Source organism: Protopterus annectens, chromosome 9.part0 (genome assembly GCF_019279795.1).
Source record: "Protopterus annectens isolate FY-2018-M chromosome 9.part0, PAN1.0, whole genome shotgun sequence".
NCBI lineage: Eukaryota > Metazoa > Chordata > Ceratodontiformes > Protopteridae > Protopterus > Protopterus annectens.
Window position 1 is genome coordinate 1,237,325,954 of NC_056743.1, and position 15,907 is coordinate 1,237,341,860.

The 15,907-nt window shown below is 39.5% G+C and overlaps 1 protein-coding gene across 1 annotated transcript in view; it reads right to left on the reverse strand.

Moving 5' to 3' along the window:
• LOC122811966 (V-type proton ATPase 116 kDa subunit a3-like) overlaps positions 1 to 15,907 on the reverse strand; it is a gene marked incomplete in the record, with an annotated part of 518,494 nt that overhangs the window by 91,273 nt on the left and 411,314 nt on the right. The window contains 1 exon segment of the mRNA XM_044084165.1: positions 5,532 to 5,669. Coding sequence (XP_043940100.1) covers positions 5,532 to 5,669 — 138 coding nt within the window.

Sequence of the window (15,907 nt, forward strand, 5' to 3'; positions counted from 1 at the left end):
TATATCTCCAGTAGTTGCTAGTCATGGGTTATTGCATATTACATTTGAAGACAGCTCTGAACTATGTAAAAGTAATAAGTCTACTGAAAGGTAGGTACTTGCCTGATTAACATTTCATTAGAAGAGTCTCAAAGAACTGTGGCATGAATGTCTGAAGTGCTTAATGTTATCAATAACATTCTGATTTGGGGTTCTACTCTAAAACAGCAAGAAAAGAGATTGAGTTATCTACTAAACCAGTGTGACAATATAACCTCAAGTCAAATAAAAGCTACCGGGCTACGATATATGGGCCATGACTTAACTTCATCAGTCTTGAAGGAAAGTGCTGCTGTGCAGTTACCATTACTAGAAGATAAACAAGCACTCAGAGTTTTGGGCAGGCACATCTTTCAGGATTTGTGACTTACTGGAGATAACTGCCAACAAGACGTTGACGGAAAAGACACAGCACATCACTGAATGGAATAATAAATAGACTCTAAAATACCATAACTACTAGTCACAAGAGCATACACAGTGAAATAGTTTGATGTGACTACAGACATCATGTTATTTGTTTATGCTAGCAGAATGGTTTAAGTTCTATGATTTTTTAAGAAAATCCTGAAGCACACGTCTTTCAATAGCCAGACAGAAAAGGAACTGCTTGTGACTGTTTATGACTGTAAGAAGGTTAACCAGTACATTTATTTAAAGGAAATAAAGCTAAGAATGAAAAGTAAAGCAATATTGAATATTTTCATGAAGTGGTTGGGTAAAAGTTCAACCAAGGTTGCAAAACACCCATTGCATTTTTTAATGCACATCATTTCCAAATTCTTTACAAGCATGGATATGAAATACATGCGGCACATGTGTTGAATCCCTCGTGTATAGAACAGAATGAGGGTTTCTTGGGAGACAAACTGGAAGTTAAATAGGTTATTCATCAATTAGCCATGACAGAAAGGAATCTTAGAGATTTTCAGAGCTGTACCAAGGAAGTTTCAGAGAAGAAAATGTTAAACGAAGTTTCCATGAAAGCTGGCCAGCGAAGAAAATGTACATATCACAAAGGGAATATGACCACACCTTTTTGTTGAAAAAGGAGGTAAGCTGTATCTTAAAGTCTGTTATTCAAAAGCAAACAAGTTAACTGTGAATATCAGTTAAGACAAGAAATGCAGAACAGACTTCATGTGTCACAGAGGGCAATTCTGGCTACACATGCCAATATGGAATGAACAAATCATGCTGTAGTATATTATGTGTAAATTATAACAAAATAAAAACATGAGAAAGAAAATGATGCCATAATCTGTTCTAGATAAACCATGGCATATGGTTGGTGCAGATATTTTCCAGTATGAAGATAGTGCCTACTGGTACGTGTGGATTATCATTCAAGAGTCACCAAAACTGGGAAGTTGATTAGTTACGGTCAGGACTCCAGATGACTAAGTGCTGAGAAGGAACAGAAGACGCTTGTTCAAGTTTGGCAAGAAGTTGTCCAGAACACCGAAGTGTGTAGTAATACTATTAGGGATCTCTCACCTTTTAAAAATGCTCCAAAGTCCATGTTCATCTTCGAGTACTACTGAGTGACCTGTTTTCCCCCATCTTGAAATATTCTGGATATGAAAGATCTATCGGAATTCATTATAGTGACCCATTCATTATACTGACATGTCGTGATTTAGTAAACTATTACATGAATGTTTATTGAAAACGTAAATGCTATGTTCTATTTGTTATCAGACAAAGACTGAATAAAAAACTAAATGAAAACTAGATAAAATGTCTGGTGCATTGTCAAACTGTATGATGTTCATTGCACTTCTCTCAAAGGACAATGTTCGGCAGTCTCTGCAGAAAAGATACATGTACTGAAACGGTGCTTCATTAACTCAGTAGTGTCTTTTCTATGTAAAAGCAAAGAATATGCCCACACTGGTGGTGTAAAGAGGTAAAAAGCCTAACTTACAGCCCAGGCAGCTCAGGTTCAAATAGTGGCTCAAACACTTGATGGTGCAGGAAGGGAGGATGGGTGTGTGTGCACTTGGGGCACACTGGAGACCAGGGAAACAACTGCACCCTGGTGCCAGGGGGTGGGCAGTGAGTCCAAATGATAACTCTTTGCAGATGTGAGGGGTGGCTCAGCACTAACACCTGTGCTACTGATTTACTGTGTTTGAACACCCATCTGTTCAGTCCAACATGAGGGAAGTGTCTACTTTACTTTTTAGGCTAATAATGAAACTTGTGTTGCCTGGAATTTGCAGTGTTCTGAATGTTTATTTGGTGTCAGCTTGTAAGAACTCCTGGTTTCTTTGGCTGTTTTGTTCTTGTAGCCCGAATTTCTTCCCTGTTGCATTGCACAATTTGGGCTTGCCTGTGCTGGGTTTCACCATGCTACACATAACAAGTGAATATGGTAACCGATGCTACTGAATTGTTAGTGGGTGCCTGTTCTTCCCATTTTACTCCAGGGGACATGCAGTCTAGACACTCCCTTAACTGTGCAACTTACAGCAGACTTCAAGTCAATGCAAATAACTGTAGCATCTATGTTTCTAGTTAGTTACTCTACTAGAACTCTCGATTTATTGTACTGATTGTTGATTGTAGCACTTTTAAACTGTTGTACATATGAAGTTAAGCAGCAGTAGTATATTACGTTTAACTGTTGCACTGTACTTGCAAAGCTGTGTGTCACCTATGCCAGATTTCTGTATCATTTTCAATGTGTTGTATTACAATTAACTAGTACTGCTGCACCCTGTACTTGTGTCCAACATCATTTGTTTGTACTGGTAGCTGGTGTTATTTTTGAACTATTTTGCTTTGCCTGCTAGTCCTGTAGCACAGTGCCAGTGTCCTGCATTACCTTATCACTTATGCTCTTGGACTGTACTCGCTAGCCTTGTGGTACTTCTGTCATATTTGCAAGGATGGAGGTCTTGTATCATTTTGAATTACTGTACTGTGCTTGCTAGCCTTGAGGCACACATGCCTATATCCTGCATCATTTAGCTATATGGTGGAACACCAATATCCACAAAGTAAAGGGAAAAAAAGATGCTCCTAAGAAATATATTCAAACAATCTCATTCCAGAACTGGCCTTAAAAAAAATGTAAGCAAAGACACAGGGCTAAGATCAAAACCTGCAAAGCCAAGTATCAAATATTGCAGTGTCATTCAAAGGTAACTGCAAAACCTTGAACTATGTAAGGAATCTTAGAAACAGCACTCAGCAATGTGTTCAGTTGATCTCCAGTATTAACATCTAGCCTGACCAGGAGGACATCACCAACATACTAGTGTATAAATTTAGTTCAAACTTCTCCCCCTTATTCCCTGTTCCTCCCGTCATTCCATTTGGTCTGTGCCACCCTTGTAATTACTCTAGAACAACTCTTAAAAGCCCCTTCCAAAACCAGGAACACTAGGTTCCTAGGGTCAGGCAACATAGCAGAGCTAATGCAAGTCCAAGTCTCAATAATTCTGTATCTTTAAAACCAGCACTTAGGATAAGAGGTCTACATCACTGAATGCTATCATGTGATCGGTTTTTAAATTCCTTATTGGTGATTTATCTTTATTTAAATGTTTTATTGCTGTATTTGTAATATGGTCTGAAGAAGTGGGTCTACCACAAAAGCGCTCACCAGTTTTATTTTAATTAAAATCTAGTTTTTAACTCCCAGCTTTCATTGGACATCTGTTTCTGCATGAACATACCAGAGTCTCTCGTAAACCTATTTAATCTTAGCCTCACCACTGGATACATGTCAGAAGCCTGGAAGATAGCTACTGTGGTGTTGTTCTGCATGTTTCCCTCACAAGGGAGGTCCTAAAACTGTCCCAGGAAAATATTCACCGATAAGCTTTCTGAGCATCATTTGTAAAAAAATGGAACATCTCATAATCAAAGATATTGGATTCTTACAGGCCTTGGATCTTAGCCAGTCTGTATTTTAAATCTGGTGGATTTCTTAGAGGAAGTCACTCATGGACTGGATGATAGCAAATCAGTATATGCTGCCCATATGGATTTATTCTGGGCCTTTGATACAATTCCACACTCCAGCAATAAGAAGCTGACCTAATAAATACTAACCCTTATGTAGCTTGTTGGATAGCAAGCTGATTCACACGCAGGACCAACAAAGACAGGGTTTGTGGCGTACTCTCCTCAAAAAAGCAGGCCACCAATGATATCTTACAGGATTCTGTCTTGGGAACCCTTTTTTGGATACACTTTGCGGATGCCCAAACCAATGTTAATTTCAAGGGTTTCTGGCTGATAAAGTTTTCAGGTGACCACAAATGAAGTGGGCAACAACTCATGAGATGACATGCATATCCTTCAAAAAGGGTCTAAGCACACAAAATCCTGATGCCAGGACTCTGTTTATAAGCTCACTGTAAAGAAATCCAGCAGTGTTCTCTTTGGAAAGAAAGTATATCCACCATCTCTCTCCAATAAATCCCCCCCCCCCACCAAAAAAAAAAATGAATGCTGTCCTTAGAGACTTAGGAACATTCATAGACAAAGATGATACATGGTGGTTAAATGAAACTAATAATTAGGAAATTAGTGAATATAGCCTATTAACTATTAAAAGCATACCCTAAAAGTTCATGGAAATTAATGTCCCTCTCAACTCCTTCCTTATCAGGCCTGTGACAGAACATAATGTAACCATTGGCAAGTAAATATTCAGGTTACTGTTTAAAAATAAGCTCTTTAGGTAACAGAGAATGTATAAAAGCTTACCACTATATATTCCAGCTCTTAAAGACTTATGTGATGACTTCTGCTTAGCTTACAAGGCTGCAAACAACCCTAGCCTACTTGACCCATTAGATATTCTTAATACAAGTAAGCATCACCAATACCCAATCCAAGGATCTAAATTACCCTTTTAACATTAACAGAACCTGTTGGTGGGATAGATACCTCTCCCAAAGGGTAATCCCACCTATTGGAGAAGCTCACTTTCAACACCAAAGTCACATTGTAACTTTTTAAACTCAACCTGGAAGAGTAGACAGGGATCCATAAATTCACCCTGGTATAGCTTCTCAGTCCCTTATGGACAGAGGCACAAGCAGTCCGAATTTCAGTGGCTATGCTCCTAATAGCCTACCAGAGTGATCTAGTATATACCTAGGAAGCAATAAATAAAATTCTAAGAGTCACAGCTTAAAAAAAGTTGTAAGAGCATTATACAGGAAATGTAATACAGAACACAGTTCTGCACAGAAAAAGGTGCTCTAGCAGTTATCTCCCAAGAATCTTCAATATCTTTATCACTTTATAGAAGTCAGTCTTCAAGACTGTTTATTCATTGGTTTTCTTAATGGAATCATATGCTGTCTGTTTCATATTATACCTATCATTACATACACATGGCTTATTTTTCACCAATACGGTCAGTTTCTTTCCATTTATCAACATTTCTACTATGGAGGAACCTGCATTATAGCAAATAGTTGAATTCTTATTCAAAACAAGGAATGTGACGGAATATAAATCCTTACCTTCTCTTCATCATGTGTCCTACCATGCTCTTCATCCACATTGTCTGTATTTATACTTCCATTTCTCTTCCGAGCAGCATCATTCAGGAGGGGTCTGTTCTCCTCTGCATTCTGCTCATCAATATGCGAATATCCTCGCTATAAAAGACAAAAGACAATAGTAAGTCACCAAATAGGACAGGACAAAAGGTAGTGAAGTAATAATATAGGACAAACATCAATGCTATAATTGTATTGGATATCGATGACTAAAAGAACTACAGGAAGTATTAAATGTGTGAACTATATTCACATTTAGGATGAGCCACTCTGACAGTTAAAAGCAGATCAAGTTCTAGAAGATAGGTCCTCGTGCCTTGACATGCCCACTGATGCATCAGATCAGTGGTGCTACTCATCTGCTTACTATATCTATATCCCACCAGCAAAGCAGCAGTTAGAATGTGGAGTTCAGAGTCGGTTGCCTGGGTGTTCATATTACTGTGGTAATTCAGCAGCTCTTACTTCTTCCTTCCTCTGTAACGTCTCTGGGACACTGTCAAGGCCATATAGTTCTTTTCTGCATTTTCCTCCTACAAGGCCATCTAGGAGCAAAGTTTATGAAACACCTGAACAATGGAACCTAGCTGACCAAAAGATAGCCAGCAATGCCAGCAAGCATAAGCTAGCACCACAGCATAGACATATGGAGCTTTGAAGATACCAACAATGATCTGGGTTCAATCTGCAGCTCAGGCACTGGATGATCTTGGGGGTGGGTGGAATGGGAATGAACAGCTAGAATCCATGAGGAGGGGTGGGAATTGATCCAAGTCCAATCACAAGAGGTCTGCCTGGGAAGGCTCAGTATTGAACTTAAGTGCACATGGTCTTAGGACCATAAGCCTAGCCAAAGACTGCATGCACTCCAGCCAGGTGCTGTAGGTGTGTGCAAGTGGACATTACTGTAGCTCAGCATAGCCAGTCATAGCACTGTTCCTGTTGGCTAAATGACAGGTGGAAGGGGCTTCCAGAAACATCAAAAACAATCTACCAATTTCCAAGAGGGTGAAGAACAGTATTCTCTGGTCTTGCCTCTTTCTGGACATAGGGGGATAGTTATGGGAAGAGAATTGGAACAGAACACGTTAGAAAAAATACTGCATCAGTCATTACCCTTATATGGAGCAATCGTACTGCTCCAAAAAAATGATGTTAGAAAATGTAAATTAACCTAGAACACTTACTCTGTGATAAGTTACATAATGTGTGTTGAATTACATAGATCAGTGGCCATACCTTATGCTCAAGCATGTCATGAAAATGCTAGGTAGCTTATCTGAAGAAATTGGAAAACAAAGCGTAGTGGCATAACAGGGACTTGGTAGTGGAAGCAGTTTCATGTTCTGACCAGTTCTTTGATGGTTGACCAACACTGGCTGGTATCCCAAAACCCAGGTTAGTTTCAGTGCAAGAACTGTAGCCTGCTCATCCCCATCCGTTTAGGCTCTGCATTACTGTTGGACTACAGTGCAAACAATACTAGAGTTGCTGGCTGTCCACTGTGGGGTACTCACAGTGACTGAAAATCATGGCCCTGGCCATGTACACCTGGTTCATTTGAGATCATGACAGACATAGGGTCGGAGCTCCAGAAGATGAAGAGGAAATGTGGTGAAAGTTAGAGGCAAGTGTAATCCCACCAGTCTGCTAGAGGACAGGCTTATGGCTTATCCTCGATAATTATTTTTCATTTAATTAAGCAGAAGTCTCCTGGAAGAAGTCTATATACTTACTTGCCTTTGGATATCTCTTTGGCAGCAAACAGACCAGCTGTGCTTTTCTGGGTGGTCGACAGGCTGTGCAATTCAGACTACTTGGTCATCTGGAAAGTTTTACCCCCAGTTGGCTACTCTTTTTTGTCAAGCTTGCTTTGATTAGATCAAGCTTCTGATCCAGTGGGCTAGCAGAGTGTACGAGTAGTCCAATGGGGGTCTACTTGCTGTGAGTTTTTTTTAACCTCAAAGTGACACGAATTTTTGCTCTACTGTGCTCAAAGCATGTGGCAACCTGTAGTTTAAATGCTTGCCTTTCTAGGTTGGTTCTGCCCTGTGTAGATGACCTCAGCCCAGTCCTACTAGATTCTCAAGGTCCTTCTTTAGGATGGAGTATACTCATCTGCAGTAAAGGATGCTATGGCTACTTTTATCCCAAAAAGCTGGCTTTGATCACAGTGATCTAGGTAATACAGACCCAACTTGAACTTTACCTTTGTAAGTAAGGTTCTGGAAAAGTCAGTTATATGCAATTTGATTTTTTTACCAGTGAGACATCAACATAATCAAAGGATTCCTTCCAGCCTGGCATCACTGCTGAGCATGGTTTACTATCATTTGTGCGAACAACATTCTGTCTGCAATTATGCTGCCAAAAATCAGAATGTCGTGCACAAAATGAAAAGTGTATTGGATAGTCGAACACATCTACGCAAATGTGTTCGAATATATATACGGAGATCATGGTACAGTGGGGATTGGAAATTCATCCATATCCCCACTGTAGTGCGATGTTGGAGTTGGAATATATTAGTAGCAGGGGGTGTGGGGGGTGCAGGGAGGCTTGCCCCCCTGCAAAAACATATGTTGTATAAGAGTTTGATTTACATCAGCTCCTATATGGCCATCATGTATCATTTTCAGTAACAATGTAAACTCAAATGTGTTGATCATTTGAGGCAACATTGTGCACATTCAAAATGTTTGGTTTCGGTTTAACTTTTTGTGATTTTGAATGGCAAATGTTTTGTCATTCGAAATAACAATAGTAAAACACTGAGAACACAGTAGTGGGATGGCTCTTGCTGGTGTGTTAATGGCCCCTCATCATAAAGGAGATTAGTACCCTATTCTATTCTGGTCCTATTGGTTCTCTCAATGGCACATGATACAGTGATCCATGTGATCCCTATGGACTAACTGCATTACTACTTCAGTATCACTGGTGTGGTTGTTGAGTGCACTGCATCCTTATAGACATATGTGGAATAGTGCCAGGGGTCCAAGTCCTCTGCTTCAAGCACAGCTTCCCGTATTGAAAGAAAGGCATTTTGGCTTTTTCACAGAAGGAGAAATTGGCCAATATCCAGAATTCTTCAGCAAACAGCTTAAAAGGTATGATCGCGCCTCTCTCCATGGGTACAGTGATAAAGCATGGGAATTGTGCCATGGAAGTCTGTAGTTTTGTTGTTCTAGTTTAAAGCAGTACACGTGAGTTATGATAAGTTTAAAGCAGTTCACATGAATTATGATAACTAAACTTACAGACCTCTCTGTCCATGTCTTACCAGTGTCCATTCAGCAAGAGGACTGTCCTATATTCTGTTCCTATAAGAAAGCTGAAACAGCTTTCTTGCAGTACAGCAATCTGCAGCTAAGCCCAGAGTGACTTGTGACCCATGACCTTTAGGTCCGTGGTCTTTCCACAGTATTCCAGTTCAAGCCCCGAGCCATCCAGAGTTAATTTTGCAAAACACAGTAAGGTCAGAATATCTAAAATCTAAAATATTCAGATACTCTAAACAAGACAATGGAACATAGCTACGCCTATGGCTCACTATTTAGGTAGTACAGTTATTAAAAGTGTAATTAACAGCTGAAAGATTTTATCAGCTAATAGGGCAGAAACCAGTTTTTCTGCTCAACTCCTCTATAGAAAAAAGACTTGCCGTCCTGCTTGAGAACCCTGCTCACTACGAGGCAAGAAATTATGTGTTATCCAACAGAGTGGTAATATTTGAATACTTGCTTAATATCTTGTGTATGTATGATACGCTACCTAGCCAGGATACCCAGCAGCCATACTCCCCTCTCTATCCCTTAATACTTATACATTTTTTCACTCCTGTGCCATCTCCTGCAACTATCTACAGGAACCTTTGCAAACTCTGTACCATCTATCTCTGCTCTTTGCTTCTGTTGTAATACAATATCTGACCACTAGATGGCACTCTAAACTAGGATAGCTCCTAATACATCTATCCTTCCCTGATTTCCAACGAAGTTAAAGTTCTGACCCAGGATTGAGGAATTTCTTCCTGCCCTGTCTTTCCACTCTACCTGCTACTTTCCACTAGCATTCCTCTCAGTTACCACTTACTTTCACTACCACTGTTTCATCCCCTCTATACCTATCCTTCCCAAGTAAGGTACCCAGTAGTTAGCTGCTCACTGATTGGTTTTTGCTGACTTTCTCAGTTACCTGTCTGAACCCACTCCGTTCGCCCTGTGGGCTCACTCCGCTCCCCAACCCTACCCCCAATTCCCACCCCCCCAGGGATCCTACCCATATACCTCCAATTGCCACACCCCCATTCCTACACAACCAATCCCATCCTCCTACTCATTAAAGTGCTAACTACCCTAGCTCACCACTTATATTCATTACGTCACTAAGTACTTAATCAATTTACAAACTCAATATCCCAACTTACTACAATACCTTGTAGAACCTCCCCACTATCATCCTCTTTAATATACCTTACCCCAGCTACTTATTTACCTTTCCTTTCACTGACCATTACACCCAGATTCAAATACCCAATACTATTCCTCTTATTTGCTCTTCTACCTTTACTATCTATACCCTATGTCCTAACTAAATATGAACATCTAACCTTGATTAACTTCAACCATCCCTTTTAAACAACCATCCCTGACAGACTTGCCACCTTATCAAAACTACATTAATATTACCTCATCACCCTCCTATTTAGTGCCAAAGTTTCATCATTTAGTCCACATTAACTATAATCAACCCAAGAAAACAAAAATCACACCCTGTACATTCCTAAATATCATACAAAGGATCAAAAATCTTAAACTTTTAGATGGTGATATCTATCCCAACCCTGGCCCCAACACCTCAACCACCACTAACCCTCATAAACCAAATCCCTCTACTTCTTGAACCCTCACTAAAGCATCCAACTCTCTCCTTAGAGCTCCCCTCAATATACAGAGCCTAAACAATAAAGTTGCCCACCTCCATGCTCTCTTAAATGTTCACTCCTTTGACATCCTTTGCCTAACAGAAACTTAGTTAAAGCCTGTAACACGGGACAATGAAATCACCCCACCAGGATACAATATCCTGAAATTAGATCGAATAACCAAAAAGGGCGGGGCTGTAGCAATATTATATAAAGCAGAGTTGGAAGTAACACCAATAGATGTGCAACCACCTTCTATTACCAGCACTGAAATCCTTATTTCTAAACTCCAACTCAACACCTGTAAATCCATCTATATAATATGTGCCTACCTCCCTACAGGTAACAATATAAACACCCTAGAATATATCTTATCCTGGCATTCAATTAACTACCCACAAGAAACCATTGTCCTGGGTGACTTTAATATTGATTGGACCACCTGCATCTCAGACTACCCACATAAACCTTTATCGTTTTTCCCAAACTATTGCCTCCCCCACCAAGATCCATAAACCTAACAACAAAGAAACTACTCTAGACTGGATACTGATAAATAGTCACCCCCCCCTCTTATGAAGCAGGTATCCTTCTTGATGTCAGTGACCATTCACTGACCTACATAATCAGGCAAAAGATCAATACTCAAACCAACCTTATATAAAACCATTTGATCCAACAAAAACTTTAACCCTATTAACTTCCAAACTGAACTGACTGGTCACCCTTAAGACACCTCCAATTAGACAAAGCAGTATCCTACTTTAATGCCAAATTCTTAGAAATCCTGGACTATCATGCCCCATCCCGCTCAATCAGAAATAGGACTAAAACTGCTCCATGGCTAACAAAAGAGACAAGGCACAAAATTCTACTAAGAAATAAAATCTGTGCCAAATGGCGTGCAACTAAACACCTAGCTGATCATCTAACATTTAGACAGCTGAGAAATGCTACCAAAAAATCTATACTTCTAGATAAAAAAACTTTTACCACAACAACCAGCAAACCCATCTATACAAACCTCAAAAGTTCTGGGCAGGCATAAATAGACTCCTCCACCAAGGTCAGTCCAAAACTCCCACCCCAACAGGATCACCTATGAAACTCCCAAGCATATTGCTAATGTCTTTAATACCTTCTTTACTGATGCAGTCCAAACTCTTGCTAATTCACTACCTCCTGTTAGCACAAGTTTGTCATCCTCCTTGACTACTTTAACTCCCTCATTTCATTTACAACCAGTCCAAACATCCCTCATCTACACTCGTCTTCATAAACTAAAACCTTGCACCCCCTCAGCTGAACTTCTACCAGCAGAATATCTACAGACAGCTGCAACAGTAGTAGCCTTTCGTATTGCCATCCTAATAAATAGAACCATTACCGAAGGAACAATCCCATCTATCTGGAAAGTCTCCCATATTATCCCACTGCACAAAGGGGGCAACTCAACTGAACTCTCAAACTACCGCCCAACAGCTTTACTCTCTCCTTTAGCTAAAATAATGGAAAAATGTATCCACCGCCAACTATTAGATCATCTACTGCAAAATAACTTACTAGCCAACTGTCAGCACGGCTTCAGGCCTTACCATAGTACCACCACAGCCCTCTTATCCTTTTCCGACTGTATTAACAATAACCAAAACAACAATACTCTATCCTCAGCACTCTTTATTGACCTATCAAAAGCCTTTGATATGGTCAACCATCAGCTTCTCTTGAATATACTCAAGTCTCTCTCACTAGATATACAGGCTTTACAATGGTTTAAATCCTACCTTGAAAATAGGCAACAGGCTGTGTTTTGGGAAATAATCTATCCTCTCACCTTCTTATTACCCTAGAAGTCCCTCAAGGTTCTATCCTGGGCACTCTTCCTTTTCTCAATCTTCATCAATGATGTTAATCTAATAATTCCTCAAGCTACATGTGTGCAATATGCTGATGACGCCACGCCAATATGCTCGGCTACCTCTACACCTAAACTCCAGTCCATTACCCAAACAGTGCTTAACGTAGTAGAAAGCTGGTTCGTACAGCACAGCCTCCTCCTGGACCCTAAAAAGACAAAACTACTACTCTTCACTCCCACACAAAGATCCCCCCAATTGACTTTGCAGTTATATCCAATGATGGCATCTTCATATCTCCTAATCCAACTACCAAGCTCTTAGGGGTAACAATAAGCCATAACCTCAGCTTTGACACACATATTAACACAATAAAAACAGTCAACAGAAAATTAGGCTCCCTCTATAGGTTTAAACCTTTCCTTACTCCAACAGCTAGAACAACTATTGCCCATACCCATCTACTTTCCACCCTCCTCTACGCTTCTCCCATCTATACCAAACTATCAAAAAACCTTAAACTTGCTACCTCCTACAGCAATACTGCCAAATTTGCTACTGCTTTCTCTTTTAGGACTCACCACTGTCAAAACCTAAAGCAATTAGGTTGGCTGGAACTACATAATTAACTTCAAATTCAACAACTTATTATTTCCCATAAGATCATCTATCTTTCTAACAATACTCCAATACTTACTAGCCTTCTAACCCCCAACAGTAATCTGACAACCCTTCGCTCAGCCAATAAAGTACTAGTATCTACAGTCAAATCCAAAAATAAGGCCGGCGATTCTCTGTTCGCCAACACTGTTGGCAAATCCTGGAACCTGCTTCACAAGGAAATCTCATCTTTCTCCTCAGTGAAACTGTTCAAAAAACAACTCAGAGAATACCTTAATAACCACTGTTTATGCCCATGTAGTATCCCAGACTAAACATACCACCACTTTCTCTGAACTCTACCTATATAACCATTTGCAATTTAATTTCAACTCCCTCTATGCCTCTGAGAGTAGACCCACCTAAGCTAATTCAGTCTTTACAACTCTCTCTTACATAGGATCCACTTCAAACTATGTACTGGTATAGTTTACAGCTTGCAGTATTAACCTGTTTTCACATATAAATATCTATTAAGCCATTCTTTATCTTTCTTGTTACATGCTACCTTAAAGCTGCTGTGCTACTATATGACAAATTGGATGATTCACTGTTAAATACTGTACCTGGAGCTGCTATATTTACTTGTTAGTATGTTTTCATTTCTCTTTCTTATTGTGTGCTACTTTATAATTGTTTTTTGTTCTATCCCTTTCTTATTATGTGCTACTTTAAAATTGCTATGTTGCTATATAACATTTGTATTCTTCACCTTAAAACAGTACTGTACCTAAATTTGTAAAACTTTACTTATCTGTACCTGACGTTGCTAAAAATTTTGCTTATGTGCAGCTTTTCTCCCCATGCCTCTACTGAAAATGGACATATATCCAGTTAGACCAGCCCAGCCAACAAATGTAAAATAAAATAAATAAAAATAAAATAAATTAATAAAAGAAACAATACTTTTAAACTGTATTTTGAAATCTCAAAAGAACTTAATGACACCTCCAGTAACTGTAGGGGCACATTTAAGTGTTTTGTGAGTAATATGTACATATTTGTTGCAAACAAACAATCCACATTTTTTACTGTGTCTCAACAGGTTTAACATTTGAGTTACTATTTTCCCCATTGTAATTCAGGATTTGCAATTTACACAGGAGTCAGTATTTCTTATGAGGTGTTTTATATAGACAAGAGCAAGAGAAAGTTACAATCAGGAATTCATGAGCATACACATGCCATTAAACAAAAGAATGTTTTAAAATGCATTTTCAAGGCAGTCAACAATGTCAGGGATTCAAAAAAAATGTATGTACTAGAATTTGTAGATGCAACTGACAGATGAGCTAGCAGGGAAGATAAATTAAAGCATAGAAAATTTTAGTGGCAAGTAAAGCTGTATACTTGACATCAATCCTGCTTTAAATGCTTCTTTGAATTACAAATGCATGTTGAAGAAAAAGAAAGCTCAGAAAAAGTGTGAAGTGTAAAACTCACAATATTGTATATGCAAATATTTCTTTATGAGGTTTCAATTATATTTTAATATGAATTCATGTAACATGCTTTCAAGTTTTTAATTAATTTGCTATAATCATCAGATTAGCTCTGAATATGTATATATATTTTTGCCAGTGTTATAGTAAAATCAGTTTGAAGACATCTAGTTATAGAGATAAAAGAATCTACGATTTTGTGTTTATTAAAATTGTTATTTCCAGTCTTTACTTTCTGCTGCACAGCAGAACTTTTATTTCTATTGAAGAAATGAAAACAGTTTTAACACTACTTCACAGACAGGCTGGCTGGGCACAGGGATGAGATTTCTGAGGGACTGTAGGTTTAAAGGGTACTTCAAACAGACCAAAGAATATGCAGGGTACCTGCAACACTTAACCAGACTTAGTAAACCACCAAGACTTCTTTTGTTTGCAGATCTGAATTTTCACATGTGCATTTATGTGCATGTTTCTTGCAAATTGACACAAACATGTCTGTGTACTCTTGTCTGGTAGTACTGGTGTTAAGGGCCTGAACAAAGTCTTTTGAATAAAGAAATGAACATCAAGGCACTATAAACAAGGTACAGGTGTAAGATTTTACCGTCATAGCCAGCCTTAAGCATAGGCCAACTAGGTGGTCACCTCGGGTGCCGCTCTAGCAGGGGCGCTTTTCCAGTATTTATTTAATGTAGGTAGATCAGGATGGGGGCACTGGGGAGAGTGGTGGGGGTCGCCGTGGAGCCCTTTTGCCTAGGCCACCAGTTGACCTAGGCCGCTCCTGCTTACCATAACAGTAGATGCCCTACTTCTCACTGCTGCGGTATTCTTTACATCTGGGATATCCTGCCAAAGACAGCTGAACATCTGGGCCAGCATACCAAAGCCTTTACACCTTCCAGGTGCTGTATCTGTGACATATGGCCTACGTCCAATGCATAAGGTACATATGTGACATATGAGCACCTAATCCTCAGAACCAGAGCAACCCAACAGGAAAGTAATAACATGTACCTCCAGGAAGGGAAGAAGAAGAAAAAGATGGAAGAAAGACCCCTCAGCCAGAAGAAAGACAACACTGAAGAAAAAAGGGGGGAAACTATAAGAAGCAGGACATATATTGTTGTGGTAAATTCTTATAGAAATGTATTATGTCCTTTCTTATCACAGTTGCAGTATTCTTTACAAATGTGAAAGTACAAAAGCTGCTGGACAGGATGGGAGGAGGAAGCCAAAGAGCAGCTCTTCAAAAACCCATGAAGGCCCTGGCAAAAAAACTCATCCTGGACTGAGAAATGACATCCAACCTGTGACGTTTTGGTAAATGTGTGAACACCAAGCAGCAGCTTCCAAAATGGAATTAGTATCCAGACCCTTGGGAAAAAAAAAAACACTAGAAGACACCACGACCCTGGTAGAATGAGCAAACAGAAGAAAGTTGTTTGCCAT